The sequence below is a fragment of the Kogia breviceps genome, chromosome 3, assembly GCF_026419965.1.
Source record: "Kogia breviceps isolate mKogBre1 chromosome 3, mKogBre1 haplotype 1, whole genome shotgun sequence".
In the NCBI taxonomy this organism is placed as follows: domain Eukaryota; kingdom Metazoa; phylum Chordata; class Mammalia; order Artiodactyla; family Physeteridae; genus Kogia; species Kogia breviceps.
The window spans coordinates 45055393-45073277 of record NC_081312.1 but is presented as its reverse complement, the minus strand read 5'-3'; the positions used below and the strand labels follow the sequence as shown (position 1 = coordinate 45073277).

Here is a 17885-nt window from a genome sequence, read left to right as displayed (position 1 = left end):
CCTGGGAAGCTGGTCTCTCAGAGTACAAGCGGCCCTGTCTCCCGTCCGTGCTCCAGCCTCAGTTAGGGAAAGTGGTTTCAACCTTAAGGAGAGGAATCAGAAGTGTATACATCATTTATGGTCCCCCTGCATTGTCTCAGTCACATGACCACAACCCAGCTGCAAGGGAAACTTGGGATGGACTGGTTAGAGTCCCAGCTCTGCCAGTGAATGGCTGTGAGACTTTGGGGAAGTTGCCTCACCTCTCTGTGCCTGTTTTCTTGTCTTTGAAATGGGGGTAGTAGAAACACCTGCCTCATAGAGATACGGTGAGGATTCATTCCATTAAGTTAATATGTGGAAAGCATTCAGGGCAGTGCCTGGCACAAAGGAAGCGTTATATACATGTCAGCGATTGTGAATATTTTTCTAAAAGGTAGAAGGGAGTATGAGTATTGGGGGACAGTAAGCAGTCTCTTGCGTGGAAGGAAAACCAGAGACTGGGGCTCCCAGCCTGCCTCATTAGCCGAGGTTTCTGGGTAGCCACAGCTTTATTGTAAATCACTGTGGGTCCCAGGAACTTTAAGGCTCCTGCCTTGCACAGGTCTTGTTTAGGCCTCCCTTGGGTCAGTATGAGAAAGGTTTATGAGCTGTGTTTATGGCTTTGACCTCTCGATTTCTCATTTCTAGGTCTTCCTTCCCTGTGGCTTGTCATTAATATAACCAAGGAAGTAAATTAAACATTCCATTTATAACTATATTACTTTATAACATTCTTTCTTCCTTATCGTAGTTGTAGTACTAAAAAGATGACTGTAAAGTGAAGTCCATTTCCAGTTGATGTTAATTAGAAAATGTGTATAAATGGGAAAGGCAATATGCAATCCAGTTGTTTCTAACTCCTGCTTTTTCTCCAATACATTATCCCATGTATTTGTAGTAACAGTGGGCCGCATGGTGTATATGCACACCTACCTTGGCAGTTCCCAAACTTGACCTCTTAGAGCACTATTCCAGGAAATGGTTGGCTCTGCGTGTGCGGTGAGAGTGGGATGTTAGACCAAGTCAGTGGGAAATACCGCCTGCCCTGTCTTCCGCTTGGCGATTCCTAGGGCACATTAGCGTATTAAAAGCTGTGAAGGATGTGAGCAGAAAAACCTGCTTAATTTTCTTTAATTCACTTGACAGACTGACTTGAAAATGAATTTTTTTGATTTATTGATTTGACTAGTGATGCTATAACTATTTCTGGAAAATGGAGCTCTATATGTACTAGTTTTGGCAGTATGAAAAATCCTGATTTGCCTCAAGGTTTAATGCAGATCATGCTGCTAATTGTATGAGTTGCCTGCAATTCCTGCTCTTAATTGCATCAGAGTCAAGGTGTGAATATAAGGCCTAATACCCTATTCACCTGGAGAGAAACCATCAGAAAGACATGAAAGTTTGACATTGCCTGATTAGTGGTGCTGAGAATTCTCTCTTTTAGGAATTAATCTGGTAACAGAAGTTTCAGATTTAAATGTTTCAAAAGTTTCTGTCTTTAAGCCCTAGAAACCATTTTCATAATCTAATGATAAATTACATGAGTTGGAAGTTTGACTAAGATTATACATAAAATAAATAAATATATCTATGTCAAGAATATCTCTAGTAGAAGTAGAAAACTTGGGAATTTTTAAGTTTTAAAAGTTCAAGAATGATAGGTGCGAAGAGTTTTTGTAAAGTAACAGCTTCCCCGGCTGTGAAAAACCAAGTTCTACTTGTGTGCCAGAGATATCTGTGCATGAATGGTGTTTTCAATGTGGCCATTTAACAGTTTAGACACATTGTGGCCTTCTTTTGAATATAAATTTAATCCTCTTCCCATCCTCAGGGTTGATTTTATTTCTGAGTCTTGTTTCAGATCTAAATTGATTAATACTGTATTATTAGAAATTAAAACAATGAGTACACCTTTATTTAATGAAATATATGCTTTTTAAAATGTTTAATTCTGATTTTAAAAAATACTCAACATAGATGTTTAGAAGATATCGAAAAATATAAATAAGAATTAAATCACATAATGATACTTTCTAACAATAATCACTATTAATATTTTGGTTTTTTATTTCAGTTTCCCTATGAATATTAAATATTTTGAACATATTAGACATGATACCATTTGCACATTTTGTATTCTCTGGTTTTCAAAATCCTTTTTCATTGCTATTAAGAATTTGTACTAAATGTAATTTCATCATGTGGAATTACATTATCTAATGAATCCATTATTACTGAACATTTAGGTTATTCCCAGTCTTTTGCCATTATAAATAATGACAGAGTTAACATCTTTGTGCATAAAACTCTACTGTATTTCAAAATTATGTCGTGGGGATAGATTCCCTCCAATTAGAATTACTAGGTCAAAGAACATGAGTACTTTTATTAAGGGTGTTGATACATATTGGTAAATTATTTTATGGAGAGATTGTACTAATTCACATTCTCACCAGTGGTATATTAGAGTAACTGCATCATTTCAACAGTTTCGTGATTCTATTGGTAAATAATGAAATCTTGCTTTAATTTGTATTTTTTGATTACTGATGAGATTGAGCATTAAAAATAATATGTTCATTAGCCATTGTTTTTTCTCTGTGAATTTTCTATTCATGTTCTTTTCTCTATTGCATATCTTTGGGGATGTCTGTTTTTTCTTTTACTTGTAAAAACATTTACCTATTAACGATATTAATCTTTTGTCATATTATTGCCAATGTTTTTTCTAGTTTTGTTGGACATGTAATTTTACAATTCTTGACATGCAGAAGTTTCAGATTTTTACATAGTTAAGTGTACCAATCTTTTTCTTTGCAGTTTCTTTTTTTTTTAAACTGAGTTTAGAACATTATTACTGACTCAAGGATATGATAAATAATCAACTTTGTTTTCTTTGGTTTTATGACTATTTTTCATATTTATCTTTTTAGTATTTTAGAATTTGTTTTGTGGTAGAATGTAACATGCAGATCTAAGAGTTTTTTTTCTCTCAAAGTAGATAGTTGGTTTCTGTACACGATTGAATAATCCAATTTCTTTCCCATTGACTGGTGGCCCTTTCTTCATCTTATATTACTTTCTTACATAGTCAAGGGTCTATTTCTGGGACATTTCTTCTCCATGGGTTTGTTTTTGTCTTCAAGTAATAGATTGTTTTAATTATTACAGCAATAATACTACCTTAATATCTTCTTTTCCTACAGTTAATACCCCTTATTTCTAATTCAGTGTTTTTAGTTAGACTAGGATTTTTTTGGAAGAGTGTTTAATAAAAATGGTAATAGTAAGCATCTTGTTTTGCTCCTGATTTTTAATATAAGTGCTTTTATTTTACTCTTTTACCTTTAAATAATTATGGGAAGGAAATATTCTTTTATTTGCAGCTCTTAGAAACATTAATCTGAAATGGTTGAAGACTTCTATCAAATGCCTTTTCAATATATGAATTAAATCTGAATTTAGAAGTTGTTTATAAAGTGAACTTTTATATGTGAATCATGCTTTGCCGGAACTTACATTGCACATTGCAAAATGTGTCCCTAGAGAAAATGTTTCAGCTTCAAGCAAAATAAAATTTTTGTTACCAGAATGTTTTTTTTTTTTCCCCCTCAAAAGGCAGTAGGACATTTTCTTAATTACCTCATAGACAAACATCTTCAAGCGGAGAGATGGAGTTTGACAATGTCTTCTAGACCCTGGCATTATTCCAAGGAACTCTTTTAGAAACACAGTGTCCCCAAACTGTCAAATTCTAGAAATCCTGAAGACAGAATTGAACTAGGTATTGGCTGGGTTATCTTGAAGATGCTCTTGATTTGACTTGCTTGAAATCTATACCAGCACTGTGCAGTCGAACTTTCTGTGGTGATGGAAATGTTCTATAGCTCTGCTGTTCTGTGTGGTAGCCACTGGCCACATGTGGCTGTCAGACACTTGAAATGTGGCTAGTGTGAACAGTTTTTAATTTTATTTAATTGTAGTTAAAATTTAAGTAGCCTTATATAGCTAGTGGTTACCATATTGGACAGTGCAGATCTATGCAATGCACCAGTATATATCTAAGGTCATTTGTAACTCTCAAATTGTGCTTTTCTGAATATGGCTAGAAATTTCCTAAGAATCTTCTTATAATTCAAGAATTGGTAAATTGGGAAAGTTGTGCGGGTTGGGGGGAACCTCTGGTGTGTTCCAGTTCTTGAATTCTTGATGAGATATTCCCTGAATCCAGGTAATACACATGGCTGTTCACTGCCTGCTAGTATCCATTAAAAATCAGGTATAATTTTGAAAATTGACAAGTTAATATATTTTCAGGATGAATATGAATTTTTTTTCTTTTGCAGCTGTTGGGTTAATGCTCCAGACCAAAATTAACTTCTAGATAATAAGCTTCTGTAGCACTGAGGGGTTGGTTGTACGAAAGTCATTTCCTACAGAGAGGCTCAGAAGCCCTTTTGTGTAACTGACCTGATTCACCTACTACTTGGCTGTTATAAAATGAGGTTTTAGAGAAGGCTTCTATTTCTTGAAATAAACTTGATTTTTGTACACATTTTTATTTCTAATATTTTCTAGTCTTGTTTCAGCTATTAGTTATGTGTAAATATTCTAGAAATAAAACAGTCTTCTTTAGAAAAGTTATATGAAAGGGAGTGAATCTATGTAGTATCAGTGTACATGATGTAAAGCCACAAATGGCTTTATGCTTTGTAGCTCATTAAAAAGTATTTATATGTTTGATATAAAATCACCCCCCCATTCTGCCATGGGTAATTGAATAAAGCTAATCTATTTTATAATAAATTGTCTTGAGAACTTAATTTGCATACAATATCAGTTACATATCTCTTTAGTAAGGAATTGTCAGGGCATTGCCCAGTAATGTTCAAAAGTTGGATTTGCTTGCTCTGGCATGTCTGTATTTCTAGGAATTTCTAAAAATTTACTGTGCATACTCAAAGTTTAAAGTAAACAAACATTAGTAAAAAGAAGACATACATTAGTGTGATTCTTTTTAGGAGTAGTAAGAGAGGCATGCCATGAAATTTTAAAAAAGGAAAAGAGATTGGAAGGAATTATTTTAGTAGTAAGGAATAGTTATAATAAGTTATAAGTATATAAGTTATAAACTATGAAGAGATTCCACTGCTAGTTTCTACTTCTAGCTTTAATACTTACATAAGTACTAAGGCGAGAAATCAAATTTCTTTGTACCATCAAGTTCTTTATTTGAAATGCCTGTAGCTTAGTACATATTAGACGATGGGCCCAATGCTAGTTTAAGATGCTTCCTTTTCAAGCATCCTTTGAAATGCTCACTTTTTAGAGGCCTCTTATTATAGTAGAAGTTGTGTGTAAACAGTTTGAAAAAAGTCAGTGCTTTGCCAAATAATTAGTAGTTTTATCCTAATTCTTTTATATCCAAATTTGACTTTTAGAGAGTAAGTCCTTTTTACATACACACCACGTAGCTTATTTGAGGGACTACCGATTTTAGCTGACATAATGATTTATTGAAGAAAAAAAAAGGACATCCAATTTGGTATTTCGTCTCCCTCTTGAAGAAGTATGCATTTTTTAAAAATCTCATTTTTTACAGCCAATTTAAAAAGCGACACATTGGGAATTATCTCTAATTTTAGACTTTTTCCTTCATATTGAAAGAATATTCTTTATATAAAACTTTCAATGGGTATATATTTTATATTTTTGTGTTTTTAGCCCACCAAAGTTTTTGACTACTGAAGAAGCTACTTAATTTGCTTTCGAAATTCATTTACTTTTTGCCGTATAATGCTGTGTGACCAGTCATCCCCAAACTCAGCGACTTGAAACCGCAATCATTTGTTCTCATGACTGTGGGTTGTTGAGGTGGCTCTGCACTAGGCTGTGATGGAGTGGCTTTGCTTGCATCGCATGTACGCAGCTTGGATCTCCTCCAAGTGTCACTCATCCTCGGCAGGTTGGCTGGGACATACTTTTCCTATGGCCATGACAGAGGATAATCCCAACCGCCAACAACAGTGCATGCCCCTCCTTGTGTCCCATTTGTGTTTTTTTTTCCCCTGGTAGTGCAGTGGTTAAGAATCCGCCTGCCAATGTAGGGGACATGGGTTTGATCCCTGGTCCGGGAAGATCCCACATGCCACGGAGAAACTAAACACGTGTGCCACAACTACTGAGACTGCGCTCTAGAGCCTGTGAGCCACAACTACTGAGCCCACCTGTCACAATTACTGAGCCTGTGCTCTAGAGCCCACGAGCTACAACTACTGAAGCCCGTGCACCTAGAGCCTGTGCTCCTCAAAAAGAGAAGCCACCACAATGAGAAGCCCGCGTGCCGCAATGAAGAGTAGTCCCCGCTTGTGGCAACTAGAGAAAGCCCGTGCGCAGCAAAGAAGACACACACAGCCAAAAAAATAAATAAAATAAATATATATATTTTTTTAAGTGTACTCATCCTGTAGGACATAAAAAAAATCCCATTGGCTAAAGCAAGTCACATGGTCCAACCCAAAGTCCAGGGCAAGGAAGTTAACTGGAGGTATAAAGTCATGTCAAAGGGCATGTCTTCAGGGAGGAGTGAAGAACTGTGACCAGTATTTCAGTCTACCACATACAGTTTATATACCTGTCTTAATTTAGGTGATGAGAGGCTAAGATAAGCAAATGTTGCAGTGATTAAAAAAGGAATGTGTGGGATTTATTTTGATTTTCAAAATTATTAATTGGTGAACTATGTAAAGCAGTGTGGAGTGTAAAGTGGTACTAATTCTAGAGATTATCATATTAAGTGAAGTAAGTCAGACAGAAAGATAAGTATATGATATTACTTATGTGTGGAATCTAAAAAAATGATACAAATGAACTTATTTACAAAACAGAAATAGACTCACAGACATAGGAAACAAACTTATGGTTATGGTTATGGAATTGGGGGGGAGATAAATTAGGAGTTTGGGATTAACAGATATACACTGCTATATATAAAATAAACAACAAGGACCTACCGGGAACTATATTAAATATTTTATAATAACCTGTAATGGAAAAGAGTCTGAAAAAGAACAGGTGTGTGTGTGTGTGTATGTGTGTAACTGAATCACTTTGCTGTACATCTGAAACTAACACAACATTGTAAAGTAACTATACTTCAATTTAAAAAACAGGTAAAACACATAGCTACTAATGGCAGAGCTATGACTCAGACCGCCCCCTGCCCAAGAAAAAGATGGTACTAATTCAGGAATAAGATAAAATGATGTCTTTACCTGATTCGTGAATTGTACAAATCTTGTACTACATCAAATTCATTTCTTGCTATACTTTGGCTTTTTCCCTTTGTGTGATATTTTCTTTTAGGAATCAAAAATTACTGCAGGGTAATACTTGAAAAATATTTTTCACCCATAGGGTAAAAGAGATTCTTTGACGTAAATGACTAATATTATATTCATATGTATTTAATCAGAGATATTTTGGACTGTTGGCGCCAACGGCAGAATAAAAGATGTTAGTTGTCAATGTTTTAAGAGTAACATAAATAGCCTTTTCTATTCCTGACGTTTTGCGTACCTTCCAGTATTCAGTAAAAACGCTCTACTGTTGGCCTCCCAGCAGTGCTCAAAAATCAGAGATTCAATACAGTAAAAAAACTTTATCTTGTGTTTTTTAGTGACAGTACCAATTTGAGATGAAAAAGGGAGGAGAATGACCTCAAAGAACCAGATGGCTAAGTATTAGATAAGAAATATTTTTCTTTTCATAAACAGTTCCTCTGTGTTTTAGGTGGACTGGATTTGCTTTCCATGCTCTTTTCTTTCGTATGGTCTGGTTGGAGGAAGAAGCAAGTGGGGAAGTGTGGCCTTCAGAGTCATAGGAGTTGAATGGATGCAGGAGAGAACAGAGTCCCTGCCCTGGTCATTGCAGATGCGGTGCTGATGAGGCTGGGGTCAGGGCCTTTCTGGATAGATTTGCCCTCATCTCCCACCACCACGCTGCTCCAGAATCCAAGTGGTAGAATGTTAGGCCTTCTTCCTACTTTATGGGGAGGGAAAGTGAGGTTCTGAGATGTTCAGGGACTTGTGTAAATATGGGATGGGACGCAGAGCCAGGATGGGGTCTACCTCTGGCCTTCATGCTGCACCTTTTGCTGGAGTGGGGCTGGATGAGAGTATGTGGGTGTATAAATCCTGGAAGAACGGCTGAAAATCTGCGTGTGGGAGCAGTAATGCATTCCTGATAGAAAGAACGTTTTAATGTTTTGCCTTGGGAAATATTTTGGTCTGGGGAAGCTAAAAAACCTCAAGATAAGGAAAAGGCAACCTGTAGCTGTAACTGCCACACCTCAACTGCCATAAAGATTCGAGGGGTCTTTGGAAGTGTAGCAGCAGATCAAAGCCAGTTGTTAAAATAACAGCCACAACCTTCACCCTTCTTAGACAGGATCCTGGTATTTGAGTTGGTTGAAATGCCTTCTCTGTCCATATCAAATTGAAATGTTTGAAAGAGGTTTGGGAATCTCTTTTAAAAATTGAAATTGTTATTTTGTGTTGCTGTCTGTGTAGCTAAGGAAACAGTCCCATCTTAGGTAAGTTCACAGCACCAGCTAGGAAAAGAGTTGGAGCTAGAATTCCTCTCTTGATCCCTTACACCACTATTATTATTTCCATATTAATGTGGTGACTGTTTCCTCGATCCCCTCCTTGGTTTTAAGGTACCACGTAGAGGTGAAAGGAGGGTACACAAAGAGACAGGAAACTCCTCAAAGAGCATCCAGTCCAAATGGTGTGAGATAAATGGAAGATTGACTGGTGGTGTCACACAGGGTTGGTGAAGAAGACTATTAATAAGGTTCCATGACTTGAATCACACATGTAGGGCATGCCAAGACTTACCACTGTGTCCTAAAGTCATCCAAAAGTTACTGTTCTGATTTTTTTTTCCATTGTGTTTTCTAACTCACTTTCATTAGCACTTATCGGTATTGTTTTATAACTATCTGTCGCCTGATCTGTCTTCTCCACCTGACTGAGCCTGTTAAGAGACAAGATGACTCGTATCCTTAGCCCCTCAGCACGCAGCCATGGGCCTGGCTCACCCCATGTACTTCATCTGATGCTATCTTGAGTGAATATATGCATTTACATATTTTATATATAAATACATTTTCATATTCAATAGCTCTGAAGTAGCTACTTGGAGCAGAGACTATTTCCAACCAGAAATGGGGCATTGAGAATTTTCGTTTGGAGGCCAAGCCCAGGAAGATTTTCTGAATGAATTGATGTTTAAAAAGCTGCAGCAGGTTATCACCAGAGGGAGTAGACTGTAATGGTGCTGCCATAGTTAGTTCTCTGGCTGGAAATGAAAGTCTACTATTTATTTTATGAAACCGTACAATACGCAGCATTTGTTAGGCACAGGAAAATAGATATTGTTGTGTCCCTGGGCTCTATGTATGGCGTTCGGTCGGGCAGTGCAAGTCCAGATGCATCGATAGCTTAAATAATGAGGAGTTCGGGCTGTAATGATGTAAAGCCAGTGTCAGGCACTTACTGGTTTACGTGCATCTTCTTATGCACGGTTGCAGCAGTGCGTTAGTGCGTTCACTATCGTGGTGAATTGATGTGCACTCCTCGAGACCGGGGGGCCACGGTGCAGGGGTTTATCAGACTCCAATGCCCTTCACATCTCTTGTCTCTAGTGTCCCCGGCCTGTTCATCTGCAGAGTACGGTCTGTCTTAGCTACAGTAGTTGCTTGTGATTTATATGTGCAGGTGACAGAGATATTGCTTTCGAGGGAGGGCAGAGGCTTCAGTCTGTAATGGGAAGCTGGGCTGCCTCTGGAATGTGGCCGTTTGATGCTGATGATGCCTTCACTTCTGGAGCCCACACAGGTGCTGCTCCGTGAGTTCAGACTGGTTAAGATCAAATGTGATGCCTCCGAAGTGTGGCTGGGAGCCCCTGGCACGCCCTCTCTTGCTGTTATTTCCTATAGAAAATTCTTTTTGACAAATGCATTTTTTAGGTGGCAGGCATCTTCTCAAGAATGTATCTTTGTGGTGTTTGCCAGGAAATGCCTTGAATTTAAAAATTGTCAGTGTTGGCTACTGGGAAGAGTATGAAATATGGAGTCAGACAAAACCAGATGTAGATTTGAGTCCTATCTGCCCCTTCCCAGCCGTGCAATTTATGCGTGTTCCAGTCATTCAAGCCTCTTATCTGCCCACGAGGAGCCTCCCTTACAAGGTTTTTTGGCACATAGTAAATGCACAGCAAATGCTATTAAAAAGAATTAATGTGTGAACTCTGAATTTTAAACCAAGAAAAACCACTTCTTACCATGTGAGGTTTCTTACAAGGGTTTTTCATTGTCCTCTGAAGTTTCCAAATACCTTTACCATCTATTTGCCCTGCATATATGAAGAGCTACATTTTCATCACACATTTACTAAATAAGTGGATTTTTTTAGTCTCCAGAATTTTTTTTTTTAATTTGAAGCTTGAAAGGCAACTTGTGGGTTTGAATCAAAATACCCTTGTTTAGCAGCTGAGACAGGTATGCCTGCAGCACTTGGAAATCTTATTTCTGCAAACTTGCTGTCTGAAAAGCTTGCCGGGCCAGACAGCATTCTGACCCTCTTTCATGGAAAAGAGGGTCACTTTTTTTTTTTTGCCTTTATGAGCAAACGTACCTTTAGATTTGGAGGCAAACAATAGTGGGCTGAAGAGTCGACAGGTAGGGAATTGGGACAGTGGGTGTGGAGCCCTCTTTTGAGGTTCTTGGCTGTGAGAAGATGGGAAGGAGAGAGTAGGCCCACAGTGAGGCTCGGCGCGGGAGGGCTTTGCTTGTTTTTGCATTGCTGGTTTGCTCTGAAGATGGGTGATGTCACCAATGACCTGTTCTTTTCCAAATCATACTTGCACGTTTCTGACTGGCCTCTTAACTGATTAAACACTGTTAAAACTCTCTCTTCTCCTGTCTTTGCTAATACAACTTCCTACTGGTCTTGGTCCTTCTGCCTATGACTAAGAAGTGTTTCTTTCTTCATTTTTTTGAAGATATAAAAGGTTTTTATTTTGTTTGAAATTTACATATGTTGAAAGTCACTTTTTGATGAATAGTTCTGTGAATTATGGTTTATGTCTTTAAATGGACATCTTTCCCAGGGTCTCTCCTTGCCTTCTTTACTTTATTCTGTACATTTTCTTGAGTAATCTCATTTGCTCTCATGATTTTAACTCCCACACCTGTATGGTGCAGGCACCCAAGTTTATAACTTCTCTTGCCTCATACATGTCTTCCCCTGGGTGTCCCTGTAATTCCTATTTCTAATAATGCCATCACCTTGGCCTTGGCCGGGAGCCTATGTGATATTCCCTTTCTCTGTCCCTCACTTGGTGCGGCCACATCATAGGTCACCAAATACTCTTGATTTTTTGCCTTTAAAACCAGGGTCCTCAACTGTAGCTGCAAGTAAGCATCACCTGTGGAACTTTTAAACTTTTTTTTTTTTTTTTTTTTTTTGCGGTACGCGGGCCTCTCACTGTTGTGGCCTCTCCCGTTGTGGAGCACAGGCTCCGGACGCACAGGCTCAGCGGCCATGGCTCACGGGCCCAGCCTCTCCGCGGCACGTGGGATCCTCCCGGACCGGGGCACGAACCCGCGTCCCCTGCGTCGTCAGGCGGACTCTCAACCACTGCGCCGCCAGGGAAGCCCCACCTGTGGAACTTTTAAAAGTTCTGTCCCAGAGCTACTGAATCAGCATCTCTTGAGACTTAGGCACGCCTATTTTTATGAAGCTTCCCTGGTAATTCTCATGTTCATCTAGAATTGAAAACAACTCTCAGCAGAATTTGTTCTCCCACGGTTCTGGAGGCCTCACGTCTTGGAATCAAGGTGTCCGCAAGGCCGTGCTGCCTCTGAAGGCGTTGGGGGAGGGTTCTCCTTCGCCTCTTCCTGCTTGTGGCAGCTTCAGGCGTTCCTTGGCCTGTGATCGTCTAACTCCAGTCTCTGCCTCCATCTTCACCTGGTCGTCTCCTCTCTTTCCCTGTGTGTGTCTCCTAAAGACATTTGTCACTGGATTTAGGGCCTCCAGCAATCCAGGATGATCTCATCTCCAGATCCCTAACTATGTCTGCAGAGACTCTTTTTCCAAGTAAGGTCACCTTCACAGGTTCTGGGACATGGACCTGTCTTTCTGAGGGCCACCTACTACGTTCCTCCTCAGGTTGGGATAGTTCTCCCGTCCAGTCATCCTGACTCTAATCCGGATGTGCATCTTGCATGGTGCTGCCCTCGTGATTACCTTATACGTAATCATGTTAGTCCTTTGCTTACATCTTACCAATTCCCATTCTTCTTAGGGTAAAAGGCCATGCCCCTTGTCATGGAGTACCAGGGGGTTGTAATCTGGGCCCTGCCCACCTTTTACCCTCCTAGCCCTCTGCGTCTCTCCTCTTGAACTCTACGCTGCCACAGTACTGAACCACTCCTTGCCTTTGTACATATGATTGCCCTGCATTCCCCACTTAGTCATCTTGTTCAGATTTCAAGAAAGTTCACACTCTCTCCTCTGTGAGGGCTTCCGATATGGCTCTTCCCACGTGCTTTGAATGACTGGTGCATCTTGTCGCACGAGTGTTTTATCGCGCTTGCTTTTACGTCTTTCTCTGCTTTTAAGTGGAGAGCTCTGAACATGGGGTGGTTGATATTCATCGTTGCAGCTCTAGTACTTGGCATTATAAATACTGAACGAATGACCATGTAGCTTAACCTGATTCTAAACTTGTCTCATCGTGACACTGTTTTCTGCACTCTTACCTTATTTCCAGCACGATTTTTCACTGGGTGTCATGTAGGTGTATTAAGTAAGCAGACATATTAAGTGGACTGGCATATTTGCTTAACCTGAAATATCTGTGCATCTCTGCTCAGGCAATTGAAATGAAAATGTTTTTGCCTATTTTAAGGTTGACATTTCTGGTTTTTGTGTTTTCACCTTTATATTAGATATGGCTTTGGGGTTGCAAGTAGCAGAAACCAACCTGAGTTGGCTGAAACTAAAAAGAATTTCACCAACAAGGGTCAGAGTACATCTGGGCCAATAGAAGCCCTTAAGGACCCTCTTTCCATCTCTTTTTGTTGCTTGTCTCTGTTCATCTGCTTCACTCCTCACTCCTCTGCTGCTTCATCACGGAACAGACTGTGACATCCCCACAGCTCCCGTGCTTCCAGTTTGCAGCTCTGGCTACCCACGCAGACTGGCGGGTTGTCTCTCGTCCGGCTTTGCATTTTCCGGGATGAGAACGTCATTGGCCAGCTTGGGCCGGATGTCTGCCTCCAGCTATTCAGCTCCAGGGTGGTGGGGAGGAAGCTGGCCTGGCCGTTTCATTCAGACGTGATGCCGGGGCTCCCTTAGGGAGTTCAGGGCTGGATTCCTGAGAAGGGATGTCATGGTGAGCAGATCTCTTCAAAAGCATCTGCCGTGCTCTTACTAGGTTAGATATCCTTGACCAGCAGTATATATAGATGAGAGAATGATGCACCGGAGAGCTGGGCAAGTGTGAGGGGCACAAAGAACCTTGCCAAATCTTGTACCAATTGCCTCTAGGCCACAGTGGTGAAAGTGTCCCTCTAAATTGTTTACAGCCCTGCCTTTGATTGATTCACGTATGTTTCTCTTAATACAGGATGCTCATCTTGGTTTAAGTGATGTGGAAATATATTAAGACAAAGTGAGTTTATAATGGTTGTTTACTCATGGATATGTTCTTTGTGGTAGTGATCACAGATATGTGTAAGAAAACAATGCACATTGTTCTGATCTTGCCTCAGAAAAAGGAGAGGAATAAGACTTGAAACAAATTATTTTTTGTTTTCTAGAGACATTTTCTTGTTTCTTGTTCCTTTGTGATGGAAATGGAGACCTTAAAAACACAGCAGGAATAATTTCTGGTGATAATTTAAATCCATTGTCATACTATAGCTACTGAATTGTAAAACACACACCACAAACCCCTTGTTCCGACTTTCACTGTTCTCAGTGGGCCTTGTGTCCCCTTTGCCATACTGGCCACCATGATCTCTGGGATTGACGGACAAGTGGCAAAGGCAAGACTTCCAGGAGAGGGTGGAGCCACCACACCACATGCACTGTCCCTGACTTTGGTGCTCGGAGGGAGCCTTGGAGCTGTCATGTTTATCCACACACATTTGAAACAATTCCCTTCCTTCTTTCGGTTCTCTTCTTGAAAAGAACTTCTGCCAAGAGGGAGTTGGAGAATAGACATGGCAGTGTGGCAACATGAGAAGCGGTCAGAACGTACAGGGACCCTTAATCCAGAGTTAGAAAATACAGGTGAAAACTGAAACCCTCCTGCAATCCTGCATTTCTTTTAAACACTGGTATCGGCTTAAGGTATTAATTCAGGAAATCGCTTAAGGACAGTAATGTTTTCCAGGTGACTTTTAGAGATATTTGTTAGTTTGTGGACTAAAACTCATCTTTTTTTTTTACCTTTGGGCTTTTTTTTAATGGTCAACCTTCTCGTAGAGTCATACTTTATGTTTAATTTTGCAGGCTAGTTTTTGCCAACCTGACAGTATAGGGTTCAAGTAGCAATGGGAATGAAGGTAGAGAATTCCAAACTTTTAAGAATGCAAGTAACTAAATTTGGTCTTACAAATAAAGATCCTACAGACATGAACATGATTTGCGAGTGAGAGATGAGGTTTAATTAGAATGCTAGTTTCTAACTAGTTCATTTAAAAATATTTCTTGAGTGTTTCTCTGGGGCCCATTAGGACGGTGCTTGCTGAGTTGAGCCAGCGCTAATACGGCCTCTGCAGAATTCTCATTTGCTTATTTTATACTCGGTCTCTTCTGAAAAGATTTGAAGAGTCTGACTTTATAGAACAGGAAACCTGTAATTACTTTGTACATCACTCTTAAATTAAGTTTCTGGAAGTGATTTGAATTTCATTATAGCTGAAGCCTGTGAACAGTTTGTTTTGTGTCCCTTTTGTGGGGCGGTTAGTGGGAAAGTCTTTGTGAGCATTCCTGTCTTTTCCCTTAGGCCATCCAACTTTTATTCTTAATGCCTTTAAAGTCTACAAATAAATGAACCCTCTCATCTCTGTTTATAGGTACAATGGTGCTTTACCCAATGGAGACAGAGGCCGGAGGAAAAGCAGATTTGCTCTCTACAAGCGGCCGAAGGCTAATGGAGTCAAACCCAGCACGGTCCATGTGATATCCACGCCACAGGCATCCAAGGTAGGGGCTCCTTGGAACGGAGAGGGCCGTTGGTGACTCATGGTTACTCCTGATCATCTGCTCTCTCCTTTCGATCTCATTTCTCTGTGGGACTTTCTCAGCCATTTGAGCTGGATAATCTTTGTTGTGAAGGGCAGCCCTGTGCATTGTATGTTTCGCGGCATCCCTGGCCTCTGCCCACTAGATGCCACTAGCACCTCAGCCCCCCCACCCCCAACTGCCACCACCGTGGACAACCAAAAGTAGCTCCAGGGCTTGCCACATGTCCCCTCCCCTCCCACCCCTCCTTCCCCGCCCCTCCATGCCCCTTCCCGTCTGTCCCCCAGTCCTCACCCCATAATGAACCACTGATTTAGGATATAGTGGAATCAGCATATTATCAATTTATAATAGTTATGGTTGCAGGATAAATGATGTTCTTATCCTGAAGAGAATTTTTATGTTAAATTTTGATATAAACCTCACTAAGATTTGCTGTTTTCCTTCTGTTACTTAAGGAGTAGGTGTTTTCACATAATCTACATGTACGTGGAATTGAATTTGTGTAATTATTAGAAAGCTTGGAAGTAAACAGAGCTAAGTGGTATAAGAAGTCTATGATACATATTTCCTCTTGTAAGTTTGAAGTATATAAAATGTTCATTTTTTTTATGATGATTTCATTTGTTTTTTGATATATAAGTAGAGGGGAACCCTGAATTTCCATTCTGGCTGATATAGTCTATTAGATTATCTTTTAATTAAATACATTACTTAATGTGTAATGTAGTTTCCTTTTTATAAAATAATTATATTTACCTGAGGTATTTCATGTGGAGCACTGGCTCTACATGTTTGTTTATCATAATAGGTTTGGACCATGTGGAATAAATAAGAGACTTGCTTCCCAGTTTTTACTGAAAACTCATGGTTCAAAGAGAAATGAACAGCTTCATGGAAGCATATGTGGTATTTATACTCAGTCTTATCAACAGATCACCTCTGTTAACGTTTTTATAAAACGTTCCTGTTGTTCTTTCTGAAGCAGTGCCACGGAAAAAGTTTGTGAGAATGTGCCAATTCAGATTGTCTTGTATTAGGGAGGGAATGGTTAGATGAGAAAATATCAAACACCAGGGAAACAGGAAAGAATAATATATAGTGGCCAAGTTTTAGGCTAGAAAAAGGGAAATAAAGTGAAAATTTTAGGAAGGAAAGGACACTTGATAGGGTAAACAAAGGAAATCAGCCTTACAAAGATTCTGAGAAAAGGAGGTAGTGAAATGGCCACAGAATCTTGGAAAGTCAAGGAAGTATGAGAAATGTTTTATCGTCCAAAAATATTTGGAGGGGAAGGATACCAAGACAAATGTTTTTAAACATGTGATGATGCCAAAAATATTCTGATATTATAGACACGGTCTTTATAATTTTGTCTATATGTTGATATTTATCTTTCCTTTCTCTGGCTCTGTACCTTTTTACATTTACTTTTTTTTACATCTAAATTTTATATTAATACAATGGCTTCAGATATTTTTAAAAAATTTATAGAAATCTTCCATTACACAGGCTTCATGTTACAATAGAATATGAACTATATCCTCCAATAGCTACTATTAGAAGATCGTGGCTCTTCCAGACTCATTAGCCACCTCCGTCTGCTCCAGTTTTAGCTTTTTCTATTTTACCTTTATACCTAGATTTTATCTGACGTTATTTGGATTATAAGTCTTTTGGAAGCTGTCTGTCTAAATCTTTAAAAAAAAATCGCCGAGAGTAGTATAGTAGGGACAATTGGGTTTTGGTCTTTTTAAAAAAATAAATTTATTTGTTTATTTTTGGCTGCATTGGGTCTTCATTGCTGCGCATGGGCATTCTCTAGTTGTGGTGAGTGGGGGCTGCTCTTCGTTGTGGTACACGGGCTTCTCATTGTGGTGGCTTCTCCTGTTGCGGAGCACGGGCTCTAGGTGCGCGGGCTTCGGTAGTTGTGGCTCCCAGGCTCTAGAGCGCAGGCTGAGTAGTTGTGGCTGGCGTGCTTAGTTGCTCCGTGGCATGTGGGATCTTCCTTGACCAGGGCTCGAACCTGTGTCCCCTGCATTGGCAGGTGGATTCTTAACCACTGCGCCACCAGAGAAGTCCCAGGTTTTGGTCTTTTAACCTGTAAAAAAAAAAATACATTCTCAGGGCTTCTGTTTCCTTATTTATAAAATGAGTTAGCTATGGGCAGAAGCCATGTTAAATCAGGAAAGATACTTTGGTTATAAGCAACAGAAATGATTCTGGCTAAAACAAACAAAGCAAACATGGAGACATTATTAAAGGTTCAGGTAGGCACAGCTCTCAGAATCGGGGGAAAATTTGAGTAACCAGGTTTTGTGAGAGAAGAGAACCAGAGTATCCACAGGAGTTAACACAGGTATTCTTTCCAGGTGTTATAAAGTGGTTCCAACTACCTTCAATCACTTTGAAAGGTTTTTCATTTTCAGGAAAGAGAATCTGATAGGACAATACAGGGTCAGTCAACCATGTCCCAGGGAGATGAATGGACCAGGCATATTTACTGTGAGCTGATCACCTACCCCATATCGCCTTTCT

General features: G+C 39.6%; 1 protein-coding gene across 1 annotated transcript in view; it reads left to right on the top strand.

Annotated features, from left to right (window-relative positions):
* PELI2 (pellino E3 ubiquitin protein ligase family member 2) overlaps positions 1-17885 on the top strand; it is a 203036-nt gene that overhangs the window by 38780 nt on the left and 146371 nt on the right. Inside the window, exon 2 of the mRNA XM_059056499.2 lies at positions 15179-15308. Within this exon, the coding sequence (XP_058912482.1) occupies positions 15179-15308 (130 nt within the window). The remainder of the gene's footprint in view (positions 1-15178; positions 15309-17885) is intronic.